Below are 27,614 nucleotides of genomic sequence, written 5' to 3' on the forward strand. Positions count from 1 at the left end.
CTGACAAATTCCTACTCACACCTTGATGGAGACACCTGGAAGAAGGAGAGGATCCCAAATTCTACCCATGGAGCAAACTAGTGTAGGTCAGGAGGTGACGACAGCCACTGATTCTCTGACCAGCTGTTCGCCTTCCTCAAAGCAAGTACTTCTGGTGTACGTCACTCACATTAAAGACTGAGCCATCGCCTTGAGGAGTCAGCTAGGAATCACTGGAAAAGGGACTCCTCCTCCTAAAACCAGTGAGAGGAGGAGAGGAGCAATATTTGACTGGGAAAGGAGAGGTTGGAGACCATTCAAATTACTTGCAGAGCACAACAGTGATGACGCTAATAAGAATAACAATCACGACAGCTAACACTCTTAGCATTGACTATGTGTGCACCAGGCATTACTCCAAGTGCTTCGCCTAAGAATCCTCTAAGGTTAGTACAATCACTACCTCCATTTTCAGATGAGGAAACAGAGGCACGGGGAGGCTAGGTCTCTTGCCCTGTATGCCATGATTCCAACCCAAGCAGTCTGCTCCAGAACTTGCATTTGTAACCATAACCTATTACAAGAACAAGGATCTTCCCATTCCCAAGGGTTTCTCATCCTCATTGGACACCTTTCTCACAAGCACAAAACTTTAAAAAATATATCAGAAATGCAGCAAAACCTTCACCACTTTTCATCCGTTAAGCTTCCGTTGCCAGTAACAGCAGGACTAAGAAAGAGCAGGAAATAACAGCAGTATATTATTTGTTGTTCTCTTCCCATTTTCCTTTGCCACAGGAACTGTTCTTTACCAGGTGGCTCCTTAAATGATCCTAATCTTGTACCTCCTACCCCTGACTTTCTATTTCTAAGCAATTCAGGGACCTGGTCACAGGCACAGCAGGAGGAAGTGTGACCAAGAGTCCATATTAGCTGACTGGCCAGTAGGCTGCGAACCCTCCCGCCAGCCTAAATGCTCAGCCAAGTGCTCTCACGCATATCCCGCCAATGCCAACCAGGCTTTTACATTAAGCCACCAAGTGGACCTTTCCTTTAAAATAAACCTTATTGGCTAATGGTGGAATTAAACTTAATTTGTAATGGGAAGTGAAGTATGTTTTCTGTGACTGTCAATTATTTTAACATGACACATACTTCAAGATAAATGCCTTCCCTGAATCAGCTTATTAAAGAAGTTCGAGTAAAAATTTTTTACTTCAGGAGGTGGCTCCATAGTGTAGTAGTTAGCACATCTGCTTTACACACAGAAGGTCCTGGGTTCGCAGCTCAGGTGGAGCCATGGACCAGGCCCCGGATGCTGTGAGCACATGGGAGGAGATGCCCCACCTTCGGAGATCCAGTTCTTAAGGGGAGACGGCAACATCTGTAGGTCAGAGGTGGGAGCGGGAGTGGGGAGAATTTTTTACTTCAGAACCATATGAGGAAATAAAACAAAATATCCCTACCCTACCAAATTAATAAGCAGAGTTCCTCACTGCCGTTGTTGAAGTTTGGCAGTCACCTACTTACTTTTTGATAACTCCATTTTGGCATCCTTCATCACATGGTCATAAAGTTCATAAAATACGTAATTTCAGAGTTTAGGGGGGAATTTTGGGGTGGGTTGGGGAGGAAGGAACCTCTGCAGCAGTAACTACAATCACATCCAAAATCTTCAAAAACAAGACTGTTTCTGTGAGCAGAGCTGAAGGAGCAGTTCTGTAAGTCTCCCAGAGTAACATGGACTCATCCTGTGCCTTGAATCGAAGCAGGTTTCCCTCTCGGGGCACCTCTATGAAACAGCCAGGAGTGGGTGTCTTTTACCTCTTGCTGCTGGGACTGAGAACAAAAGAGGCAGAAATCTCCATGGCAGTAAGTGGGACTAAATTGAGTTCTCTCGCAAAATATGGCTAGGGAAGACTCAGAAAATACTGGGGACTTCATAACACCTGTGGGATGTGCCATGAAATAATCGGGACCTTTACTCCCCCTACCAGACACCACCATCATCATCATTACTGTAGTTATTGCTATTAATATTTGCATATATTCGTAGAGGTGGAACAAGGTCAGGCCATGCCCGGTCCTCGCAGCAGGTAATGCTATGAGGTCTTCCTCAGCATCCCACACTCCCCTTGACCTGGGGGAGAGAGCCCAGATGCTGGAGTTCAATGGTCCTACTTTGGAATATTTACTCTGTTACTGGGCCTTTCCTGACCCCCACCCCTGCACCTTAGCTTCATTATCATGAAATGCAAGCGATAGATACATTACCTCACAGGGTTGTTGGGAAGATGAGAGTATATTATACATGAGTGATAATCAGCATTTTTCATTGAAACCCATACCAATGAAGTCTGGCTAATTTAGTAAGAACCAGGATGTAGTAAAAGATTCTGAAGAGCCCGCAGATCTCCAGAAGGGGCGGAGAACAGATTTAAAGCCTATGCTGCCAGGAAAATCATTCAAAATTACATCACAGAGCACTCTGTCACAGCCACTATGCGCAGACACACTATGGATGTTGACATCAGAGTCACTGTCATGGCTGCCATCTCACGTGGGATATAGCTGGGCATAGGTCCACCAACCTGGCCAGATCAGTTTCTTCATAGTCCCCTACCTCAACACGTCAGCAGCTGATGATTCACAGTCAGGAACGGGCGCATCAGCAAAGTCTGGATCATGCACCAACATCCTAGCTGCAAAGGAGGCTGGGAAAACAAATATCTGGCATTTTCAGCTTCTCTAATGTGTGCATTGGCGGGGGGAGATTTTCCCTACAGTAATATGAAGCATGTTCAGTTGCTGACAGCCAAAAAGAATGACTAATATTCACTGAACAAATGAAATACTTAATCCAGTACCTAATGTGTTATAGTCTTCACCTTTGTACCTTATTTTACCCAAGTCTGTGTTAAGCTGTGTCAGAACACCATATCATAACAGATATTCAAACCACTCCCCTACCCCCAACACTACCACAAAATTTTCAGCTTATAAAATCCACTTGTCCCCATACCTCAGTCTCCATATTTTTTCTCCCCAGGAAGCTAATGGTTATTTGGTAAACAAATCTCTGCTAAATGTTGTTGACTGAAAATGGCATCTGACTCTTTCTGGAATCTTTCTACTTTCAGAGGAGATTCCAGAAGTCACAGCGTTTCAACCACAAAAGAATATTTCAAGCAAGTGTGAAATTTACCTTGAGGAGTTTTGGGTCAGCGAGGAAGTCTTTTGACGGAGACAACGGCTCTTCCATAAATAACCTGGACAAACCGATATCACCAACTCCCTTACAAACCCCTTACCTTTGAGCAGACCTTGCATGCTTTCCCATGTTTTATTTCACCCCACCTTCTCCCAACTCCTCATGTGATCTTTAAGGTGTCTTTATTTTCGTTTGATACATGAGATACTCCCAAAGGTTAATAAATTTCCTATGGGACTGAATTTGGTAAACAGGACTGAGGTAAACCCAGGTTTCCTGACTCCTAATCAAAAGCTTTTCTGTGGTTCCTGGCCGCCCTTCTCCAGGTCAAGAACAAACTCAGTGGTGTCAGTGAACAAGGGAACAAGGGACCCCAAGAGACAGTCCCTGGGGGCAGGAGAGGCTGGCAGAGGAGAAGCAACCCCACGATGATCCCCTTCCTAGAGAGCATCCCATTCGCTTTAACTCTGGGTGTTTCAAATGGGTTCTGATTCCAAAACATTTACTTACACTCACCAGGGCTACTGAGTATAATTACTTCCTTTTTGTCACAAAAATTGCAAAAATTAAGGGATGTGCAACAACTACAGAAGGAATCCAGGAGCTGAGGTTGGGGAGGGGGGAAGGCCCAATCTAGAAAAGCAGTGAGCTTTTTAGTCACAGCGGTGGGAAAAGTGAGGCGTCTCTGCGCTCCGTGATTAAAGTAACTGCAAATTAGTTCCTGCAAAGGTCTTTCCCCTTAAATTGAAAAGCACCGTGTAATGGAATTTCATAGACGCTGCTTTGGAAATGACTTCATACCTCACCGTTCGTTGCTGAGAGGTGGTTGCATGCAGTGAATCGTAAGAGGCTGAGAGGCCCTCCTGGGGCCTCCGAATCTTCCTCCTACTGCCACAGACAGACACTCACAGATTGTTCACCCCATTCCTTAATCTGAGAAGGGAATTAGTGAGCTGAGGGCACTGGAGTGACTGCTATATGATCAGTAGGCTTTTCCTTCCCTCAAGCCAGGCAGTTTACCGGCAAACTATGTCTTCCACCACAGTCAGGCTCCTAGGGAGGGGTTGCTAGCTGCATATGGATTGCCCAGGTACATGCATTTTAAGAAAAAAGTTTAAGAGGGCTATGGGGCTTCGAACTCTATTAAGATTTCCAGTGAAAGTGATGCTACATTCTTTTCAATGAGCACCTTAGCTTTCTTAAGGGTCTATCTTGAGACTATAGGAATCACTTCTAAATTGTCAACAGTTTTACAGTGAATCAAACAGATCACACTTCAGTATGAAGCCTGACTGACTAATTTCCAGACACCCCAAACTGTTAATTTGTTCGTGCAGTAAAAAGATCGCAGCACCTACTATGTGCCAGGCACTGCGCCAGGGCCCCAGAATACAATAATAAGCAAAGTTATCAATCACAGCTCTCGTGGTGCTTACAGTCAAATGATGGAGATGCATTCAAATAATTATTCTAATAAATGGACAATTATGATTCTAACAATGCCTTACTGGGGGCCTGAGAGTGTTGAGAGAGCCCAGGAGAAGGTAACTAAACCCGGTCAGGGCATCCGGAAGACATCCCTGAGGAGGTGGCCTTTCAGCTGGGAAGTAAAAGGCAAAGAAGAGTTAACCAAGTGAAGGAAGGTGGGGAAAACCTTCAAGGCAGAGAGCTCAGCGTGGAGCCCTCCTGGGCAGGCATGGTGACGACTAGAAAACAGGCCGGTGTACCTCAAGCTTGGTGAACGAGCAGGACCGTGGCTCTAAAGGACCCTAAAAAAGGGCCAGATCCTGTAGGGTTTTGCAGGATGTACGAAGAGTTTTATCTTTATTTAAAACACAAATTGGATGCCATGGAGAAGTTGTAAGCAGGGATGGGGATGGAAACACGGTATCATGTCATTAGAGAATGTCTCGCTGGCTGCAGCGTGGCAGCCATATTGAAGGTGCGGAGCAATATGAGCTGTTTGCCAAAAACCCATCAGGGGAAGCAGGTGTTCAGAACCTTGACTGCCCTGGCAGTGACCTGACTCACCCACAGTCACAAGGGCAATGGCAAGGCCAACTCAGGAATCCAGGGCACCAGTCTCTTACACTAAAACGCCACACTGCAGCATTACCTAGTAGCACAACTCTTAAGGTGTGATATTGTCACATGGGTAGTAAGTTGGCAAACCAGGCAGCACATCCCTTCACCTCTCTGGGAAGCTACCCACCAACACAGACAACAGCATCAACAGGGATAAGGTACGGACTCCAATAAACGGGGTCATCAGCACACACCTGGCGATCTCTTTCCAACTATCTCTAGCTACATACCCTCTGCCTAAGAGAGAAGTTCAAGTGCATGCTCTTAAAAATGATAATAACTTAAAATTTTAACTGCTGGTCACTATCTGTGTTCTTGTGTAGCAGAGATGAGGAAATGAGCTGGTTATCCAAAAGGACTGAACTGTTTGAATACAGGCTTGCCTCATATGGAAACTGGGCTCACCTTATGTGGTGTTGTGTTTATTTAAGAGGTAAAGTACATTGTGTTCTGTCTTAGTTTGTGCTGTTACAACAGAATGCCAGAGACTGGGTGTCTTAAACAATAGATATTTATTTCTCTTGGTTCTGGAAGCTGGGAGGTCCAATATCAAGGTTCCAGCAGATTTTGTTCCATTGAGGGTCTTCTTCCCAGCTTATCGATAGCCACCCTCTTTCTGGGTCCTCCCATGGCTGAGAGAGTGAGCTCTGGTCTCTCTTCCTGTGAGGACACTAATCCCAACATGGGGGGTTCCACTCTCGTGACCTTATCTAAACCTGATCACCTCCCAAAGGCCTCACTTCCTAATATCATCCTATTGGGAGTTAGGATTTCAACATATGAATTTGAGGAGCCACAGACATACATTTTGTTAAATTATTTTGCATTTGCTTCTCATTTAATAAAAAGGTCTACCTAAAGCAATGGTGTCAGTTTTTAAAGTTATCAATATTTTTTCCCTATGTATGACAATTCCGTTTTAACCATGTTTCACAAATAGAGTCCATCCAGAGCTCGGCCCCGTCCTCTCTGTCCCATCTGCCAGTGGCTCAGGTGCCCACTGTCCCTTTGTTTCTGTACAAATTCATGTTTACACTCCCTGGAAGGGGGTGCATATGGGCCCATCAGCATCCACGACCACACAGCAAGGATTAGATTATTTAATTAGTTAGAAATCAGAGCTTTGCACAAATGGAAGGCAGCAAAGAAGAGCTTTGGTCAGGAGGCCAAGGAAGGGAAAGAGACAAAAAGGCAGGTCCAGGTGGGTTCCCATGGTAACAAGCAGCAGGCTTGAAGGCATCAGGTACCAGTAAGGGGAGGTATCCAATCTCGGGTTCTGGTGTGTCCTTGGTTTATCTTTGAACAAGGTCAGTATGGCAGAGAATGCTACATGTCCACCAAAGCCTATTTTTATTTCCTCCCAAGGACACTTTTAGACTACATTTCCAGCCACCCCTTTCAGTTAGATAAGGCCATATGATTTCTGCTCAGGAGAGTGTGGGTGAAAGTGATGTGTGCCACCTCCAGGCCTGGCCTATGAAAACCTCCTGCAGCATCTTCCTTGCTTTATTTTTCCCATCTCCCTGATGAATGGATGAGGCTCCACTGACTTAGATCAATGGTACTTAACCAGGGACGATTTTCTCCCACTCTCCCAGGGACATTTGACAATGTCTGGAGACATTTTTGGTTGTCACGCTGGGAGGATATCCTACTGGCACCTAGTGGGTAGAGGCCAGGGATGAAGCTAAACATCCTACAATGCACAGAACAGTCTTCCACAGCAAAGAATTATCTAGCTCCAAAATGTCGATAGTCCTACTATTGAGAAATTTGACCCAGAGGAAGGCAGAGCCACCAGGTGGGTTCTTCAGCGACTGCATGAACAGAGTACACACACAAACATGCTTGCGCACACAAACACTGACCTCCATTGGTTAGTGATTTAAACAAGAAATAAACTTTGTAGGGTTAAGTCACTGAGATTTGGTGGTAATTCATTATAGCAGCTAGTATTATTTACTTTAACGAATACAACTAATAGAAGTTAATTTTTCTATGGAGGATGAGAGTATCCTAACAACAGAGTCATATCACTTGACAGGTACTAATAAGGTTTCTGGAATAAATAAGCGAAGGGCAATGGATGCCTGGTCCTATCCTTGAAGCCATCAGGCCACACAATGCCACAGAGGTGAAGAAGGTCAAGAGCTCATTGGAGTCTTCATAGCAATTTCACTCTTAATGACCAGAGGTGGTGCCTTTGGAGACAAACTTTTAGCACCTCAGCCAAGGAGCTTGGCAGGAACCCACGCTTATCCAGGAAAAACACAAGAAGAGCCAGAGGCAGAACCAAGGCTAAGCTCCCTCCTTTTTCCTCTCCCCCTAGCCCGTGTGTGTGTGTGTGTGTGTGTGTGTGTGTGTGTGTGTGTGAGACACAGACTAGCTGACAATAAGCAAGGTCCGTTTAGTATATGGTCTGGTCTTGCTGTGACTAATAAGATGATTGGTTGTATATATCCTCTTTATGGTTGTTCATTATATCACCCTAACATAAAGTAATTTAATTTCAGTGGGATAATTAGGGCATTTCTAATCTAACTGATAGTCTGAATGAAATGAGATTCTCGGAGGGAGATTTGTGTATCAGGAGACTGGTGACCTCCGGCCCCAATTTTCACACAATGTATTAATCTGACAGCCCAACTTCCCAGGCATGCTGTATCCGAACATTTCCGAGCCTGTGGGTTATAGAACACACCTGCAAATGCGATTACTTTATTTTATAATGAGATTTCCTTGGGCTCAAGGAGACAGATCATAATATTTTAATTGAGGCCTTCAGACTGGTAGAGTCACCATATGCTAACCAAAGCCCTGAGACACACATGTACTAGAGGGAGTGTGGCCCTGTATGGGGTCTCTGAGATGCTACTCAGCAAGAGAACTGAAGACCAGGCGCCATGGGAGGCCTGCCTGACTGGGACAGCTCAAGGCCACCCCTGCAGAGAAAACCTCATGCTGGCTGAGGGCCACAGGAAGCCCCATCTCACCTGCCCCTTGGGGAAGATACAGAGTCTGCTCATTAAGCCTGAGGTGGGGGCACAAAGGAAGAGACCCCCGGAAAGAGGAAGAAGCAGCAGAGGTTGGTGGAGGTCAGGGTCAGCTTCTGAGGAAGCAGGGCAGCGAAGGGACCTGTTTCCCCAATCAGCAGACTACCAGTGGCAGAGCTACTCATCTCTGTCCTCACACTGGCTCCAAACCTGACCACTGGAGTCCCTCCTTCATACCAGTTATCAGAGGCAGGATGCTGGCTCTTACGAAAGAAAATCTGCTACAGAAAACACTTTCGGTTATCTTTCAGTCACTAAACAGCCAACATGCGCCAAGGACCTGGTCGAGCCCAAAACAGATAAATTCCGTCCTTACATTCTTCTGGTTTTATTGTTCAGGTCTCCTTGGCAAATTCCTTTAAATTCCATTTAGAATTTAATTTGAGAGAACAACATCTGATTCTCTGAGGGGGAAAAATATGTTTTCTTTTATCGGATAATGAGAATTATGCAGCTCTCCTGTTCCCCTTGTTTTCTTGGGTGCCAGGAAGCTCAGAGAGCACTATCATTCCTGCAGTTTTACTATTTGGTTGGTGTTCGGTGTCTTTTCCTTTTGGCTTTCTATCTTTCTTATTCTCCTATTTCTAATAAAAATGACATTTAAATGCATCTTATTTGGGAAGGTATTTTAAGTTCAATTGGAAAGAGTATATTTTATTTAAAAAAAAAAATAAGCAAAGATGGAAACATTAACTTACAAAAGGCCCATGTTAAAAATTCTTTGGTATTTATTAAGTGCCTATTAATAACTAACATCTGCTGAGCATGTGACATAGACCCTTGTCTAAGAACCTCAAAACGGCCTCTGAGTTAAGTACTATTATCCCTACTTCAGCGACGAGGGAATGAAGACCAGAAAAGCTAAATAGTTTACCTGAGATGACACATTCAGTAAGGAGTAGAACCAGGACCAAAACCTGGGCAGCCTGGCACCAACGGCTGCCTTATTAACCACTGCTTCTCAGCACATGCAACCTACTGTGCTAGGCAACAGCGAATGGATGCTAGACGTATTGAACGTCTCTGCTGGGCTGCTTCACATCCTCTGACCCCTCCCCCACTTTGTATTCCAGCCATCGCTGAAGCAACTAGCCATGCTCAGGTGCGACCTGACAGCACATTGCCCCGGCACCATGAAGAGTCTCTCACCTTCTGCCCTAGGGAGTCTCTGCCCCTACCTCATTGGAGGTTACAGGAACCTGCTCGATGACTCTGACACCTGCATACACTTGGAAGAGAGATGAGACTAACATCTCATGGGGCAAGCCTGGACCAATGACAGATGGAGCCAGTGGATAAAAGCCCCCCTTATTTCTGTCCTGTGGGCCGTCCTACACGGTTCCCCAGGGATCCCCAGGAGAATTTAGTTGCTGTTGCCCACTGCTGATCATCTCAGTAAAGTTGGGTTGGCTTCCCTTCTTCTAGTTCACTCCTCCTCATCCCCAGTCTTGCTCCTTGGGATCAAACTACCTATATGCAAGATCTTGTCTCAGCTCAGCTTTGGGGGAAATTAAAGCTAAGACACTACAGTTCTCAGCTTGAGGAGTTCAGGTTAAGGTGACTTGCCATTGCAAGAGGAAAAATTTAGTAATGATACATTAACAATCTATGATTAAGTAGCCAGACTAGTGGCTTGAACTATAAAACTACAAGAGCACAGAAAAAGTGGAGTAGGCAGGGAACTACGATAAAGTTTTATTGGAACGCAGCCACATGTTCACGTACATGTTGTCTGTGGCTGTTTTCCATACAACAGCAGAGCTGAGCCGTTGCAACAGAAACCTGTGGCTCATCAAAGTTACAATATTTAGTATCTGACTGTTTGCGAAAAAGTCTGTGGACCTCTAATATAGGAAATCTAAGATCCTATAGAAATAGAGAGGAGGGGCACATGTTCTATTTGAGAGGTGGTAGTTGGGATAGTCAGAAAAAGCTAAGAAGAGTCTAACCGTTGAAGAACAAGAGCAAGGGCGTTCCAGGTAGAGGCAATAGTTGAACCAAAAGCACAGAGCTGAGCATCAGCATGCTGCTTGCAAGGAGCCGTAAGTGTAGTTTATTGCAGGAGAGAAGGAATTACAAGGGAAGTGACAGGAGTTGAGGCTACAAGCAGAGATTTCTTTGCTGGATTAATTCTCTCATTTTAGGATATTTCCTTCGATAGCCAAAGATACTATAACCAAGAGCGACTGCAGAGTCTGGTTTGAATCTTCTACTGAAGGGAGGTTGTTCGGAGTTCGTGGCAGTTATAGTCTTCTGATGAATGGTGGAAGCCTCTCTCATAAAGCAACCCTCTTTGTGCCTGGGCATACCTGATATTAAAGAACTGCCACTTTGTCCTCCTCGGGTGGCACACCTTGGGGTATGACAGCTCTGGCCTCCTGCTCCTAGTGCTGCTAAACCAGACTCACTAGGTACGCTGATATGTCTTCCCTGCAGCCTGCTTTGCAGTTTCATGAATTAAGGATGCAGTATAACTTCTGGCAAGAAATCTCGGAGACTGAGACCTGGCTCAGGGCCCCAGGAGGCGGCGTTCTTCACCTCATTGGGAAAGGAAAACCCTGGGTTATCCGGCATGGCCCAAGAGGGAGTTATTTTGTTTAGTTCTTTCAAGGAATATTCATCGAGGACAAAATACATGTCAGGCAAGGCAATATATTCAGAATATGTAAATGACTATGGTACCGTTCTGCCCTTAAGGAGCTCACAGTCTAATGGGGAAGATAGCCATGCTATTTTCATGGCAGAGAGACTGGTGCCAACTCCCCTCTGATGGGAGTGCAGCCCCCAAGAAATAAAGCATGAGAGAATATTAAAAGCTTAATAAACATCTTAAGGTTTAATCTAAAGTCTATATTGGCTTTAATGGTTATTTTGCAATAAACTACAGTTATCCCATCAACTGCTGACAAGCAAATACGTGCATAAAGTACTGAAGGGTATTCTAAAACCAGTTTATTCCCCTTGAGAGCTTCAAGATTTCCCTGACAATACTTCTTTATACTCAAGGCTGGTTTGGCGAACCATTTTTAAATAAGCAATGCAAAGGTAGATTTCAGTCCCAAAAGGACAGAACTCAACATAATTTGGAAAATGGAACTAATAATGCCACATCGCTGACGTTTAGATACCCATATCAATTGTTTCCGATTGAAGCTGGCTACCAAGGCTAAGATGGAAATGGAGAAGACCAACATAAATATTTTTAAAAAGAAGAATGGTTAATATTTACAAAGTGTGTACATTTTGTCCAGCACTGTGCTGAGGGCTTCACATATATTATCTCTTTTGATCTTCACAGCAATCCTCTGAGGTAGATTCTAGCATTATTACCGTCTCCATGTTATAGATGAGGCAACTGAGTCTTAAGCAGATTAAGTAACTTGTCCCCAGCCGTCACTGAAGGAGGCAAGTGTCACCAGACAGTTTATCCACAAGTCCGCACCCTTAACCACCACGCCGTCTGTCTCCCCTTACTGGCCAGTCCCTTGTTCCCGCCTGGGACGTTTTTTTTTTTCCAGCAGTTTGGCCTCGAATAGGCTTCGGGAGAAGTTCCTTCGTTGTGATAAGCAGGGCCCTCGATCTCTGACAGCTGTTCCCTGCTCTTCATCATCATCTGAAACAATCAGTAAGCATTAGAGAGTACTTTTCCCTTTACAAAGGTGATAATTAGATAACAAGCTGAGATTAAAGTAATTACAGTTAGACAGCTGGCGAGGCAGCACAGTCATGTTGAAATATTGTTGGTACTTCAGCATCTGGTTCTAATAACAGCACAGGCTAAAGGATTTTACATTAATTACAGAACATAATTTAATATAAACATATTTAATTACAATTGATGAGCGATAAACTGTTCAAGAATGACTTAACCCCTTCCTCGTGTCAAAGTGATGGAAACTTTGGGCAGGCTGTGGTCGCTTCTACTGTCTTTCTCACCCTCCCCAGCTGTGCCCTCCACAACTCCTTGGTTCCCTCTCCCGGAGAACCCCTCCTCTGCTCAGAGAGAGAATGTTCTAGAAAAGGATGTTTCTCATTGATTATCCCTTCCTAGCACATGTACAGTGCTGCCCATCCTTAGAAAGCCAGGTGGAAGGAGGTGTGCAAGCCGGGATGGGATGCCTCGCTCAGGCTTGACCAGCTGCTTTTCCTCACGATGACTGGTGGAGCGAGGCTGGTTTCCCTGAGCTCTCACACCTTTACATGGTGCTGGCTTAGCTTCTGACAGGCAGCGAACAATCTTTTAAACAATCCTCAGATCTCTTAGAAAAAGTATACAAAGTAAACTTTTTTTTTTTCTTTTTAATTTTTTGTCACGACTAGGAAGTTTCCAGCCGGCAATAGCCACAGTATTTTCACAGTTTTGGGGTCAATGTGTAACACCTGGAGACATGAGAAAAGACACTCTCTAATCTGGCAGAAACTCTGCCTTACATGCTGCCAACCCCCATTACTACTCCCACAATCTGCACTGGATAAAAGACTCAACCATCATTACTTGCATGTCATCTTTCTGGAAGCCCCATTCACAATTGGGAGACATTCAAAGGCCACAAAAGTAATGTATGAGTTGCATGCCCCCCTAAAAGTGTTCCCCAAAAGTCACATGTTGAAACCCTAAATCCCAATGGGATGGTATTGCGAGATGGAGCCTTTGGGAGTTAATTAGGTTTAGATGAGGTCATGAGGTTAGAGTCCCCCGTGATGGAATGAATGCCCTTATAAGAAGAGACTAGAGCCTGCTCTCTTGGTCATCTAAGGATATAGCAAGAAAGTGGCTGCCTGCAAACCAAGAAGAGGGCCTTCACCAGAACTCAGCCATGCTGGTACCCTAATCTGGACTTCCCAGACTCTGGAACTGTGAAAATTTATTGTTGTTTAAGCCACCTGATCTATGGTATTCTGTTATAGCAGCCTGAACAAAGACATATCACTAGGTCCAAACTGTGTTGAGATGATTCCTAAAAGTCAACCCAAAGAAGTTACAAGGCTCCTTCTTAAAGTAAGACTGAGTAGCCTAGAGTGAGTTGGAAAAAGCACTGTTAAGTTTCCCTACGTGACAAACAATGTGAAATTACAATGAGCCTCAAATACTGTTTTTACTTCCTGCTGTGGATTTCAAGGTATAAAGCACCCATTCTCCTAAAAGCAAAAATAAATGCTGAAAAAGACAGTTTATTATTCATAAGTAAGCAAGTACAAACTACTTCTAGAGGAATTACTGACAGGTGCACACAAGGTAAAATTAGTCTGAAAATTCAGGACCACATAGCACTCAAGGAAGAACTAGGCACTCTCAAAGTGGAAGTTTTCTATATATGTTCTTTTGAAAAGAGAAGTTTAAGTTCCCTAATACAGCAAATCTGCAATGTGAGTGACAACCGTAAGGTGTTTTGTGTAGATAAAGCACTCCTGCAGAAGTGAGGAAAGAATAGGAAGGGAAAATAGCCAAGAAAGCATTTGCTATTTAAAAAGTTACCACCCCGTCATCAAAATTAAAAACTTTTATATGTCAAAAGACACTAGCAAGAAAGTGAAAAAACCCATAGAATGGCAGCAAGTATTTATAAATCATATGTATGAAAAGGATCTAGTATCAAGAATATATAAAGTACTCTTACAACCCAACAATAAAAATACTAATAATCTAATTGAAAAATGGGAAAGGATTTGGCTATAAATTTTTCCAAAGAACATGTACCAAAGGCCAACAAGTACATGAAAAGATGCTCAACATCATTAGTCATCAGAGAAATGCAAATCAAAACCAAAACGAGGTACCACTTCACATCACCAGGATGGCCAGAATAAAAAGAATAGATAATAACAAATGTTGGTGAGGACGTGGAGAAACTGAAACCCTCATACATTGCTGGTGGGAGTATAAATGGCACAGCCATCATGGAAAACAGTTTGATGGTTCCTCAACAAGTTAAACGTAGAGCCACCATAGTCAATTCTAGGTAAGAATTAAAAACATGTCCATACAAAAACTTGTACAAAAATATTCATGGCGGCATTATTCATAATAGCCAAAAAGTGGAAATAACCCAAATATCCATCAACTGATGAATAAACAAAATTGATATATCCATACGATCGACTATTATTCAACCATAAAAAGGAACAAAGTACCGATACATGCCCTGACATGGATCAGTCTTGAAAACATCATGCTAAGTGAAAGAAGTCAGACACGGATGACCAGATAGTGTATGATTCTATTTATACGAAGTGCCTAAAATTGATAAATCTATAGAGTGTGAAAGAGATTCATGGTTGTCAGGTGATGAGATGAAAGGGAAATTCAAAGTGACTGCTAATAGTATGGGGTTTCTTTTTTGGGGTGATGGAAATGTACTGGAATTAGATAGTGATGATGGTCGCACAACATTGTGGATATACTAAAAGCCACTGAATTTGTACCCTTTAAAATGGTTAAAGTAGTAGATTTTAGGTTACGTAAATTTTATCTCGATTTTTTTTTAAAAGGTACGAATTTGAAAACTGGAGCTTAATCCCAGTATGGAAGCCTGGGGACCTATATAAAGTGATCAGCGATATCTCATTCAAGAGATGAGGAAGCTCAGGTGTTTATATACCAGCTCCCAACAGTCAGTGACTGAAGGTTGCTTCTAGCGGGGTATTAATTTCTTGCACTCCTGGCTTGGCTCCAAAAGGGCCTCTAGTGGCCATAGAAAGTCCTTAGGCAAATAAATGTTGGTGCTGACAATTGACGGTCGGGCCAGCGTGCCCTGAGAGGGTACAGGCAAGGAAGGACAGGAGGCGCACTGACTACCTACTACTCTCTCATCAGGTTGTTTTGGGATTAAATAAGAAAGTCTGTAAAATGCTTCGCAGTGCTAGACACAGAGAACGTTCTCAATAAATGTGAGTTATTTTGAAAGAAGACTCGGTAAGGTTCAATAATTTGAACAAAATTACATAGCTGTAAGGTGAAGCTAAGATTTATGCAGATGTGTCTATATGACTCAAACTTTCATATAGAGAATTATATTAACCAAAGATATACTAACCAATCTTGCAAACAATCCTATAAGATAGCAATCATGTCTTGGCAGCGTTCAGAGATATAACAAACATCTTTACATCTTTACTCTCTCCTCCCCCTTACGTGCCCTCCATGGGGGAAGCAGCTGCTTTTCTCGCAAAAAGGCCTTGAGAGTTGATGTTATGTTTGCTCAAATTGCCCAGGGTCTGAATATTCTGTGGCTTATTGTGTAGGTGCTTATTTGAGATTCAAAGCCTGTACATTTGCTGACAATTTAGTCCAAAGGACCAAAATACATTAACACCTGAGACTGCAGGAGCAGCAGGGCAACTCACATGTCAGTCCTCCTGTTCTCTTTTGGAATAGTCTGACTTTCACTTGGCCCAACAAAGGAGGTGCACTTGCAGAAGAAAATGGCGGACTCTCTTCCAAAAAAATGCCCTGCATGAATTCCCAACTGAGAGCATGCCAGAGGGTTGACATAAGGATGTGGGGCTACAGAACCCAAGCTTACCTGATTAGGTAGTGGTTGATAATAGTGTCGAAGTAGCTGTAGCACACAACATCGTTCACTTGGTCGTACTGGTCATTGTCCTGCCACCTTATCTGAATGGGCAAGAAGTACCCATAGGCCTCATGGTGACGATGATAATCCTCAACTCGCTTGTTCCCTGATGACGTAGTCAAGGAACAGACAGGCCTGGGAAGCAGCCTCAAGACCCAAAAAGCCGTAGTGATTGCTGCCTTGGAGCGTGCCTTCAAGAAAAAAAGAGCAATAAAGCATAAAATAATCTTTGGAAATCTTGATATAGTTTTACAAAAGCAATTGCATTAAATTTTGGCCATTGGTTTCAAAAGAAAATTAGATTTTTCTTCTAAGAAATAAATCTTCCCTGATGATCCAAGTCCTTGTCACAAATCTATTTACTTTTTAAAGGGCTCCACAATAAAAAGGCTGTGACACACACTGACAGAAACAAGTGAAGTCTTTGTTTGAATTTGACTAGCAGGAATTTAAAGCATATTTGTATGGAGGTCTTCGGTTCCACAGAGTATTTTCAAAAAGAGTCCTGATTCTGACAAAATCTGTAACACTACTAAGGGCATAAAGATAGAGCTCAGGACACCAAAACAAAAATAAAATGTGTGCCAGAAAACATTATCCACTGGGCATATCAACTATAAGGTGTTTAAAAATTGTACTAATTTTCTTTTGGAACAAAATAATGCCCTGTGGAAATTTTTTTAAATATGCATAAACAAAGGGAAAAAGAAACAATCCAACAATACCAGCTGTTAACACTTCCATTTGCATTATTTTAGTCTTATACTTAGATATCTGTCTAATTATTCTTAAATTGAACCCTACTATACATGTTATTTTATAATATCTTGTGCTTAACAATAGATTATTATGTTTAAATACTCTCCTACATCATTTGTAACATTGCATCCCATTATAGTCCATTGTATTGAAGCACCACAACTTATCGAGTCATCTATTGCTGCATATTGAGAATTTGATTCCAATTTTGTTGACTGGGATTAGACTCTCTGTAAATAAATCTTCACACACACCATTTTCTTAAAATACTTTTTATTATTTTCTTAGAAAACATGCCCAGAAGCAGAATTGCTGAGTCAAAGAGTAAATACATTGTTAAGGATTTTGATATAAATTAATGCCCTCCAGAAAGGTGGTACCAATTTACACACACACACACACACACACACACACACACACACACACACCAAGCAGTGTATGAACAAGCCAATTTCCTTGTCAATTTTAAAATGCTTTGTCAATTTGATAGTGTGCTCTCATTTCCATAGAAATTTAATGAAATGTGCTAAGTGGAAAGATGACTGCTGCTACTAGCTACGATGGAATAACTAGTCTCAGAATAACCTCTCTGTTTGAGAACAACTATCAAAGCTAGGTAACATGTAAAAGAAAGCTCTTTGAAGGCATGAGGAAATAATCAAGGCAGCAGGACTTTAGAGGCTGCAACCCGGGGGACAGGGTAACACACTGAAGCGAGCCTGGCACTTGCCACTGCTGTTTCTCATCAGGATATTCACCAATTCACTGTGCGGGGAATAAAGGCTGGAGAGATAACAGCAACCTAGAGCTGGCGGTGGTCTTGCTGTGTTGGGAGAGCCGACAAGAACTGAAAGGCCAACATCCTGGAGGAGAGTGAGCTGCAGAGACTTCGCCTTATAGTGCAAATTCCTCTCAAGACTCCTAAGCTGCACATGCTCCAATAAGACAGAGAAACCAGCAGAAAGCAACTGCTACTCGTTCAAAAGTCTAAGTAGAAAATGGGAGTCTCATTGTGCTGAGGACACAAAAATTAGCTTTCAGAGCTGCCAAGGAGGAAGGCAAAGATCCCGGACTTTCAGCTTCAACTCAAGAAGGGCTACTCCCTTAGAGTGAGGGCAACCCCTAAATCGACCAGCCCTTGATCAGGGTTATCTACCTAAACATTATCTGTTAGCCTGTGAAAAACTTAATCAGCTCTCCAGGGAAATAGCATCATCAAGATTCTCTACAACTTTTTATACACAAAGTCTGACCTTCAGTCAAAAACTACTGAGGCCTACCAGGAAAGAGGAATAAATGACCAAAATCCAAAAGAAGTCTTTTAAAAAGACAATAAGTAGTCCCACAGACTCACACAGTCTTTAAAGTAACTATGATTAACAGGCATCAAAAATACTATCTATCTATCCCAAATACATAAAGAACTCTAAAATTAAGGAGGAGGGGGATAAAAAAAAAAACCAATAAAAAAATTAGCAAACAGATAATTCACAAATAAAGATTTTAAGTGACTTTACACATATGAAAAGGTGGACAACTTCAGCTATAAGAAGAAAAACACAAATTATAACTATACTGAGATAACATTTCTCAATGATTATATTGGTAAGAATTACAAAGCTTGAGAACACATTCTCTTGAAAAACCACTATAAGACATCCTCATACATTGCTGGTGGAGAAGGGGAAGTAACATTCCTCTGAATATAGCTTTTTGTGTAATTTTGGGTTTTGGAGTCATAATACTACTCTATATATTCACACAAGGTGCTGCTGCTGCTGCTGCTGAAGATGATAACGAAGTTAAATTAACAATTAATGATGGAGGAGAAAGAAACCTAAAATGGAATAGAAACGGAAACAAACGAGCCTAACTACATTTCACATGAATATAATCTCACTGAATGAAAAAAAATAACTACTTTTGAATACAGGATTTTGACTATATAACCTTAGTCTAAAACCAAACTCTTTGAACAAGTATTGAACACCGTTAATAGGTAGGATTTTTTTTTATAGTGGTTGGGTTAATAACTAACTCTGACACTGCTTTCTGTGAATCTAAGCCTGAGATAATGAGTAAATATACTGAGGATAACGTTAGCTGCTTTTCTTACTTGGAGAAAGTACTTACAAACAGAGAAAAGAGAAAGACTAAAACAAAACTTCTAGTTTTAAATTAGATTTCGGAGTTGCAGTATTAACTCCTAGATTAGGGATAGAGATAGAGATATAGAGATAGCCCTGTTTTCCCTAGCCCTGTTAAGCCTAGATGCATTGGCACTCCAGCAGCAAAGTGAACACACTCAGTGTGTAGATTTTATTTTCTAAATACCATTCTCCAGGGAAAGGAATCAGGGCTCCTTGAAGAAATGACTGATTGCATTGCTGGGGCAGATCAAGTAGAAGGTGGTCCTGGAACATCTCATTGTGCCAGAAAGTAAAGAAATGTTCAAGTTGAGGAATAGAATATTCACACTGTCTCAAAGTATTTCCCCACAAATAATTCATTCATTATAAATGAATAATAGCAACATTATGGTGACTCATACTAGCAGCCATCATAAGCATTTAAGTTCTCAAAGTTAGTATCACCAATAATGAATCAAATGAACATCATGTGCCTCCTAATATAATGGTCTGAAAACGACACAATATCTGTGTTATTTCTACCAACAATGCATTATCTGAATCTAATCAGGCTGAAACATCAGATAAATGAAAGTTGTGGAACAGTTTACAAAGTAATTGTTCTGCAATCTTCAAAATATCAAGATCATAAAAGACAAATAAAAGTGGAAGAACTGTTCCATTAAAGCAGACTAAACATACACAACGACTAAACGCAATGCATGATCCTAGGTTAAATACTGGGCTGGGAAAAAGTATAGAGCTATAAGGGATATTATTGGAATGTTGATAAAATTTGAATATAAACTGTAGATCAGATAATAGTATTGTATCAGTTTTAAACTTCCTAATTTTGATAGCTATACGGTGGTTACATAAGAGAAATTCCTTGCTTCTAGTAAAAACAAAGCAATACATTTAGGAATGAAGAGGCGTGACATCTGCAACCACCTGTCAAATGGTTCAGAAATAAATAATGTATATGTGTTGGGGGGCATTGGGGAACACATTTGCATGGAGGGGAGAATAATAGAGCAAATGGAGAAAAATGTTAAAAATTGATGAATCTAGGTAGAAAATATATAGTAATGTGTTCTGCTACTCCTACAAGTTTTCTGTAAATCGGAAATTATAAAAACATTAAAATTTACCCTGTAAAAACTATCATTAATATGTTTAAAAACAGATAAAAAATTTGACAGTTTTGCCAGAGTATGGGAATCTATGAAATACAATCATTTTATTATGAATTCAATAGATAGGTTAAACAACAGATTAGGCACAGTAGAAGAGAGAATTGATTAATTTTCCAGTTAGGTCAGTCTAAATATTCAGATTGAGGCATCAGCAAAAAAAAAAAAAAGATGTAAAATTCAAAACAAATATAAGTGACATGCAGGACAGCACTAGTTTTAAAAAGTAACATACTCATTGTAATTGAAGTTCTAGATAAACATGAGGAAGGTAATGGCTAAGAAGCAATACTTGAAGAGGTACCGGCAGAAAATTCCTACAAACTTAAAGAAATGCAGCCACAAATTCAAAAATAATTATGAACTCAAGCTAGATAAATTAAATAAAATCAAGCACAATAAATCGAACTGCTGAAAACCAAAGGCAAATAAAATCTTAAATGAAGTAAAGAATAAGAAGACACTTTACCTTCAAAATAGCAACAATAAGCTGACTTAATCAATGGAAACGATCAAAGACGGAAGACGAAAGAGCAGTGCCTTTAAAGTTCTTAAAGTAAATAATTGCAGAGCTAGAATTCTACATCCAGAGAAAATATCCTCCGAAAACAAAACTAAAATAAATTGTCATTTTAACAAAAATCGAAATAATTCATCCCAAGGAGACCTACATGAAAGGAAATGCTGAAGGGCATTCTCCAGATAAGAGAAAATTTATCCTCAGTGAAAGAAAGTACAGTAATACAGAAAAGAATGAAGAGCAATGGAAAGAGCAGATAAGTAGGTAAATTTAAATTAATATTGACTGCTTAAAACAATGTTAAGTATTAATATTAAAATATTAATAATGTCTTGTGGGTTTAAAATGTGTATAGAATTAAGATATCCCACAACAGTAGCTTAAGAAATAGGAGGGTCGACTCAACTATAGTGTTGTGAAGTCCTGGCATTTTTCAATAAGTGCTGATGATCTTCATCTTAGGTTGACTATAAGTCAAGGATGCGTGTTGTGACCTCATGCTATGAGGCCTATATAATCCCCTTGATACCAAAATTTAGCAATAAAGAAAAATTGTTAGAAGAAAGTAAAAATATAAAGCCAATCCCTCTCATGAACATAGATGTAAAACTTTGGCAAAATCAAATTAAAATATTATCAGAACAAATCCTGTGATGTACATAAAGCATAGATCTCAACCAATTTAAATTATAACAGTAATACAAAGCTATTTACATTCGTAAGCCAATAAATATAATTTACCCTACTAACTAAGAAAAGTTATATAGTCACTAAATAGATTTTTTAAAATGTTTGCTGGAATTCAATATCCATTCATGATTTTAAAGAATTTAAATTAGGAATGAAGAAACTGCCTTAACTAATAAAGAATGTTTTTTAATCTATAGTAAATATACTACTAATGGTAAAATAGTGCAAGCTTTCCCCCTGAAATTGGGAATGAAACAGGATGTCCGCAATCATCACTTCTGTTAAACATTCTACCATACTCAAGGAAAAGAAATTAAAATGATAAAAAATTAATTTAACTCTCATTGTTAACAGATGATATGACTATATACATAAAATATTCAAAATAATATACAGATAAACTATTAAGAATAAAATATTAAATTTAGAAAGTCACCGAATATAGACAGCATACTTAAAATCAATTGTATTTCTATACACTAACACTAAACAATTGAAAAATGAAATTTTAAAATAATACCATTTACATTAGTATAATATAAGCTATCTAAGAAGATCTAACATCAAAAACACCAGTTACCTGGGAACAAAGTTAACAAAAAATGTATAAGATCTATAATTGAAAACTATAAAACATTGCTGAAAAAAATCTATTTTGCAATTTCAACTAAAATTGTACAAATGCATTTCCTATGATCCAGCAATTCCGCTCCTTGGTATATAGCTAACAAAAATGTATACATATGTCCACCAAAAGACAAATACAAGAATACCCACAGCAGCATTGTTCACAACAGACCCCAACTGGAAATAACATAAATAACTGAAAACTATTCGATGATGAAAAACCATGACTTTCTGCTACACACAATCACATTAATAAATCTTAAAGACATAATTTTCAGAAAAAAAAACCAAGCTGTGGGATTCCATTTATTTAAAGTTCCAAGACATCAGAAGTAATCTACTGTGACAGAAATCAGAATGATGGTTACTTCTGTGTGTGGGATAATAACAGGGAAGTGATATAAAGAAGCCTTGTGTAGTGTTAGTAATATCCTACACCTTGGTCTAAATGGTGTTTACATGGGTGTGTTACTTTGTAAAAATTCATCAAGCTTTTTCATTTATGAATGCTATACTTCAACTAAAATGTGCTATGTGGACAGAAGTTATATGATTACATCCAGTTAAGTCTCTACTGTTCAGGGCAGTTTCTTCTTCATCTTCTTCTTCTTCTTCTTCTTTGTTTTTTTGTTTTGTTTTGTTTTGTTTTTTTGGTATACAGGGGATCTATTTTTTGTCTGTTCATCCTAATGTAAACTCAGAAAACTTAAGGAAGTCAAGATTCTTCTTTATTCATATACAGTCTTGTTATATTGGTTGCTTTGTGGATATGCACTTATTTATACAGCCCCCATGCAGGCGCTGATGAAAATGAACTTTAACTCTCACATAGTAGAAGAGCAAGTAATGACTTAGACTCTTTGATGACCGGAAAATGACCTGCCATCTAAGTGACACTTAAAAAGAGAAGGTTCTTAAACTTGTACACTTTTAAATTAAACTTTCTTAAGGAACCAACCTTCATTGTCTGTACCTTTGGATAACATACAGGCTAATACTCATCTACTTGAACACATACAGAAATCTCAAAATAGAAGAAAGCTCTGTATGACACAGAGTGTCGGGTGGCATTTTGACTAACCACTATGAGAAAGTCAAGGGAAATCATTTTTAAAAACAATTTTAAACAACTGTATTACTGAGTAGTAAAGCATACTGGTATAATAATCCAAAAAAATCCATTTTGACACCTTCTTCCTAGATATTCAGATTTTACAAATAATATTAAGGGCTTTCCAAATCCTTTAGGAATATGCCTTGACTCCACAAAGAAAGTCACCACAAATGGGCACTTTTCTAAAGTCTAAATGTGTGTGTGGTGGGGGTGTGTGTGTAGGGGGCTGTTGAGAATCCTGCCATGCAAATAAATTCTCAGGAAGCAGGGAAGATATTAACTATTAACTATTTTGCTCAATTTATTCCAAGCTGAAACATAATAGTACATTATAAATCTGTTTTGATTTTACTTAATCTAATGAAAAAATGTTCATCTTTTTGATAAGTGCTCATTAGCCATTTTTTTTCTGACATAAACAGACAAGAAAGATGTTCTCGTGCTGCATTTAAAACACAACTCAGCTAATTACAGTGCAATGACTCAAAGAACAAAATCAATGCACTGAAGTTTCTCACTTGAATTGTCTTTATAGTGGAATTAAAATCTAACAAAAAAATTTTTAAAGGGCCCTAGCAGTGCGTTTTACACTTAGGTCGAATAATGTTTAAGTAAACAAGGGCCAAATTCTAGCATATGATACAATTTTCTTAATTTTCTGATGTCAATTGCTCTCTAAGAATTACTGCTGAATTTACCAACAAAAGGGTATATGCTTAGGGGAAAAGGGTATTCTCTTTTTTGAAAGTGGTGATAAATTTACATAAGCAATTCTTCCTATTTCATCAGTCCTTTGTGAGACCAAAAACTGATAAGGAGATAATAATATCTGATCAGGGTGGGAGCCACACTACAGCCAGGAAATAGCATGAAGCTAATTGATCTGTTTAAGAATCAAACTTACAGCCCAAGCTTATGCCTAGGACTTTCAAGAATATCAGATAGTTTGAACTTTTTCATTCACAGAGTATTAATCTCTTGAAACATTATCCTGAATGGTTCTAACAGCATTAATGCCATTTCCCAAAATGCTTGCTTTATGCTCCAAGAAGAATTTTAACTACAGTAACTGACTCTTTGAGCATCTTAAATCTGACTATAATGACCCAAATGATGATTTCACTGATTTTTTGAATTTGCTTTTTATTATAAAATCTATTTACCTAAAACTAGGAACCTTAAAAATTATTTTAGGTTTATGACACATAAATTACGTATATTGTATCCAAACTCCCAGGCAAAATATCACGAAGAAGAGTAAGTAAAATTAACTACCTAGATATGTCACTTCTTCCTATCCTCTTTATGAAGTCAGTATTTAAATGAATATATGCAGCTTCTTTAAGGCTCATTTGAATGAACAAACAGAATAGCAAGAGAACAGTCTACTGCTGAGCTCATTCGATGGATAGTTCACAATGATTCTGCTACCATTTCATAGTCATTAGACATTGGATACCAAGAAAAGACAGACATCTTGTATCTTGCAGGAATTTAAATTGCTCTGATCCATGTTAAGAAAATGGCTAGAATTCATTAACGATGCTGTAAGCAGAGTATAACTACACCCTGAAGCAAAAATGCAGAGCTTGGAGGTTAAGAATTCAGGGTGAAAATGACAGAGATTTAAGTCCTGACTCCTCCACTTGCTCTTCAAGGGAACCTGGACGAGACTCTTCACCTCTCTAAGCTTCAGAAATGAATAAATAACGGGGGGGGGGGGGCCGGAAACACCTACGTTGCTGCGGTGAGCATTCAAGGATATGGGAGGTGGAAAGCACTTAGCATGGCGTCTGGCACATCAACAGGACTCAAAATTTAGCTGAGATTAATAAACCACTAATAAGACGTAAGTCTCGAGGATCTTTCCAGGAGTGAAGAGTCACCCTCCTCCCTTTTCAACTTGTGTCGTTTTTAACATTTCTGGGCTCTCTGGAGTGACAAGGCAGACCATTTCCCTGTAGCACACTACCTGGTCAGTTTCAGGCAACAAACCTACAACTATGACCTTGTTAATATCATCTGCACCTAATCAGCTTTCTTTATGAGATATCACCCCAACGTATCAGCATGTATGAGGAACGCAGCACACGGTACATTCAGTCATAACGGGTTACTGGAAAACTGCATATTTTCTGTAATTCTACTGCTGAGTTTATATTTCCATTGATACCACTTGGCACAACGAAAACATTTATCAACTTATGAAGTAATGGAATGGGCCATGTTTATTTTACTCTGGTTTTGGCTAAAGCAAATGAAACATCAATGCTTCTTAATCCTATACATCAGGGTCCTCAAACCCCAACCGGGCCACACAGCAGGAGATGAGCAGTGGGCAAGGGAGAAAAGCTTCATCTGTACCTGCAGCCGCTCCCCAGCACTAGCATCACCGCTTCAGCTCCACCTGAGATCATCAGGCATTAAAATCTCATAGGAGCACTAGGCCCTGGTGCCAAAAAGTTTGGGGACCGCTGCTATTCATGTTTATTGAAGTTGACCCAAATACTTCATTCCTCTCCATTGATATAAAAAGCTAATAGTCGCCCATCACTGAACGCTTACTAAATTCTAAAAACTGTCTGAAACTCTTTCATGGACTACCTCATTTAATCCTCAAACAATCAGAAACGATAGTTACTGACATCCTTACAATAGCAAAGTGAGACTCAGAGGGGTTAAGCGGCTCATGTGAGACCATGCAGTTAGTAAGTGATGGAGCCAGGATTCACATTCAAATTGGTCTGACTACAAGGTTCAGGCTCTTTATCACAAAACTGTAACACTGGGAGGGAGTCACAGAGATTATCAGCAAACACATCCAGGAGGCATTCGCATCAGCAAAAATTAAGTCTAATGGGGGGAAAATTAGACACTGGTTGTTATTCTTTTCACTTTGGGGATCAGCTGGACACTGTTAAACAAATTCATTCTTTCACTTATTTTTGTATATATTTATTGAGTGACCACTATTTGGTGGGCACTGTGCGAGGTAATAAAGATGAAAACCTATTTCCTCACCTAGATTTTAAGTTACTCCTCCCAGGCCTCACCCGAAGCCCATAGACACCCATTAGGAGACCTTTCCTCAACTGCCATGCTTTAGAAAGGCACAATGGGCTGAAAATAGAGGAAGATTTTCTACGTGCTATACAAGTTAGTTTATCAAGTTCTCTTTTTCCAGTTCTTCAGGCACTTTTGCTGTCTGCAATTCTCCAGCAATAAATACCGTATATGAAGGGCTCACAATCTTCCTCGATTTTCCAGACTCATCTTCCATTGTTCCCCACCATACACCCTAAATTCCATGAATACTTTTCCAACATGCTGGGCCAACTCCTTCTCACCACATACTTTTGTGTATGCTATTCCATCTGCATAGCATGGCAAATTCCCTTAAAATTTCAACTCATCATGTATGATCCAGCTCAAACATCACCTTTATTACATCCTCCCCATCTCTATAACAGCCTTCAATAATCAGACAGAGATTGATGATCACCTTCTTCATTCATTCTGTCAACAAACTATTCCTGGAGTTGAGAAGGCTAGTGAAATAGACCAATATCCCTGCCTTTGAGAAGCTAGCATTCTTGTGGGGAGAGACAGTGAAAATAAATGTAACAAATAATTAAATTATATAGAATCTTATAAGCTGGGAAAAGGGTAGTAAAAGATGAATGGGCTGAGGGTCAGGGGAGGGCTGCATGCAGGAGGAGTTACAATTAATAGCCATGATCAGAGTAGAGCCAATTAAGAAAGTTAGATAGACATGCAGAAGGTGAGGGATTCTAGACATTTTCTAATTCTTCTCCCATGTACCATTTTGCAAGTTCTCATTTGCTTTTCAGTCTTCCTCATTAATCTGGGAGCTCCCCAGGGTTAGGGAGTAAGCGAATTATTCCCCCCCCCCCAGTATATAGTACAGCACCTGGCAAGAATTACTCATTATTGTTTTTTGAATAAACAAATGAAAGAAACAAACTCTTCACAGGCTCCACAGTCAAAGAATCAGTCATTTCTCCTACCCCTATATTTTTAAATGATACTACTGTACTTTGTTTGCCTTTCGTGAACCTAAATAATCTTTCTGTCCTCTAAACCAGTGAACTTCACAGTGTGGGATGTGCATCAAAAGGCTATCTAAGATAATCCAACAATAAGAAACCTGGGGATGCAGGAAGGAAATACTAGAATTTTTATTCCTGTTGATTATTTTAATATCAACAGGAATATAATACATGGGTTGATGCTGATACCCTCACTCACAGTGGGACCTAAGATGTCCTAAGGGAAGGGTGGATTCAATCAAGAAAGGCATCCTCACTTAGACAGGACCTCTTGCTGTCATTGTTTTTGTTTACAATACACTCTCCTCTTAAATGGCACTCAACAAATACTTGATGAATGAATGAATGAATGAATGAATATTGATGCGTATTACAAATAATGAAAGTTCTGGAGAACAGAACCAACAGTTGTCTTTGTACTTCAATGACCCCTAGTAAGGGTTGGAAAAAACACAGATGTCACAGACAAAAAGGGCTACACTCATCATTCAAGTCAAGACTTTCCTGTTACCTGAGTCATCCCAGCCAAGGAACAGCAGCCCAGGTCTATCAGGGCTTATGGCAAATGGAAAATAAAGATTTCTTCCCTGTACTGCAACCTGTTCAAAGG

The 27,614-nt window shown here is 40.2% G+C and overlaps 1 protein-coding gene across 1 annotated transcript in view; it reads right to left on the minus strand.

Moving 5' to 3' along the window:
* LOC107512003 overlaps window positions 1-26,214 on the minus strand; it is an 88,503-nt gene extending 62,289 nt beyond the window's left edge. The window contains exons 1-2 of the mRNA XM_036221586.1: window positions 26,182-26,214; window positions 15,852-16,093 (exon numbers count right to left, since the gene is read on the minus strand). Of these exons, the coding sequence (XP_036077479.1) occupies window positions 15,852-16,093; window positions 26,182-26,214 (275 nt within the window). The remainder of the gene's footprint in view (window positions 1-15,851; window positions 16,094-26,181) is intronic.
* Window positions 26,215-27,614: the final 1,400 nt, after the last annotated feature.

The sequence above is a fragment of the Rousettus aegyptiacus genome, unplaced genomic scaffold, assembly GCF_014176215.1.
Source record: "Rousettus aegyptiacus isolate mRouAeg1 unplaced genomic scaffold, mRouAeg1.p scaffold_m13_p_5, whole genome shotgun sequence".
In the NCBI taxonomy this organism is placed as follows: domain Eukaryota; kingdom Metazoa; phylum Chordata; class Mammalia; order Chiroptera; family Pteropodidae; genus Rousettus; species Rousettus aegyptiacus.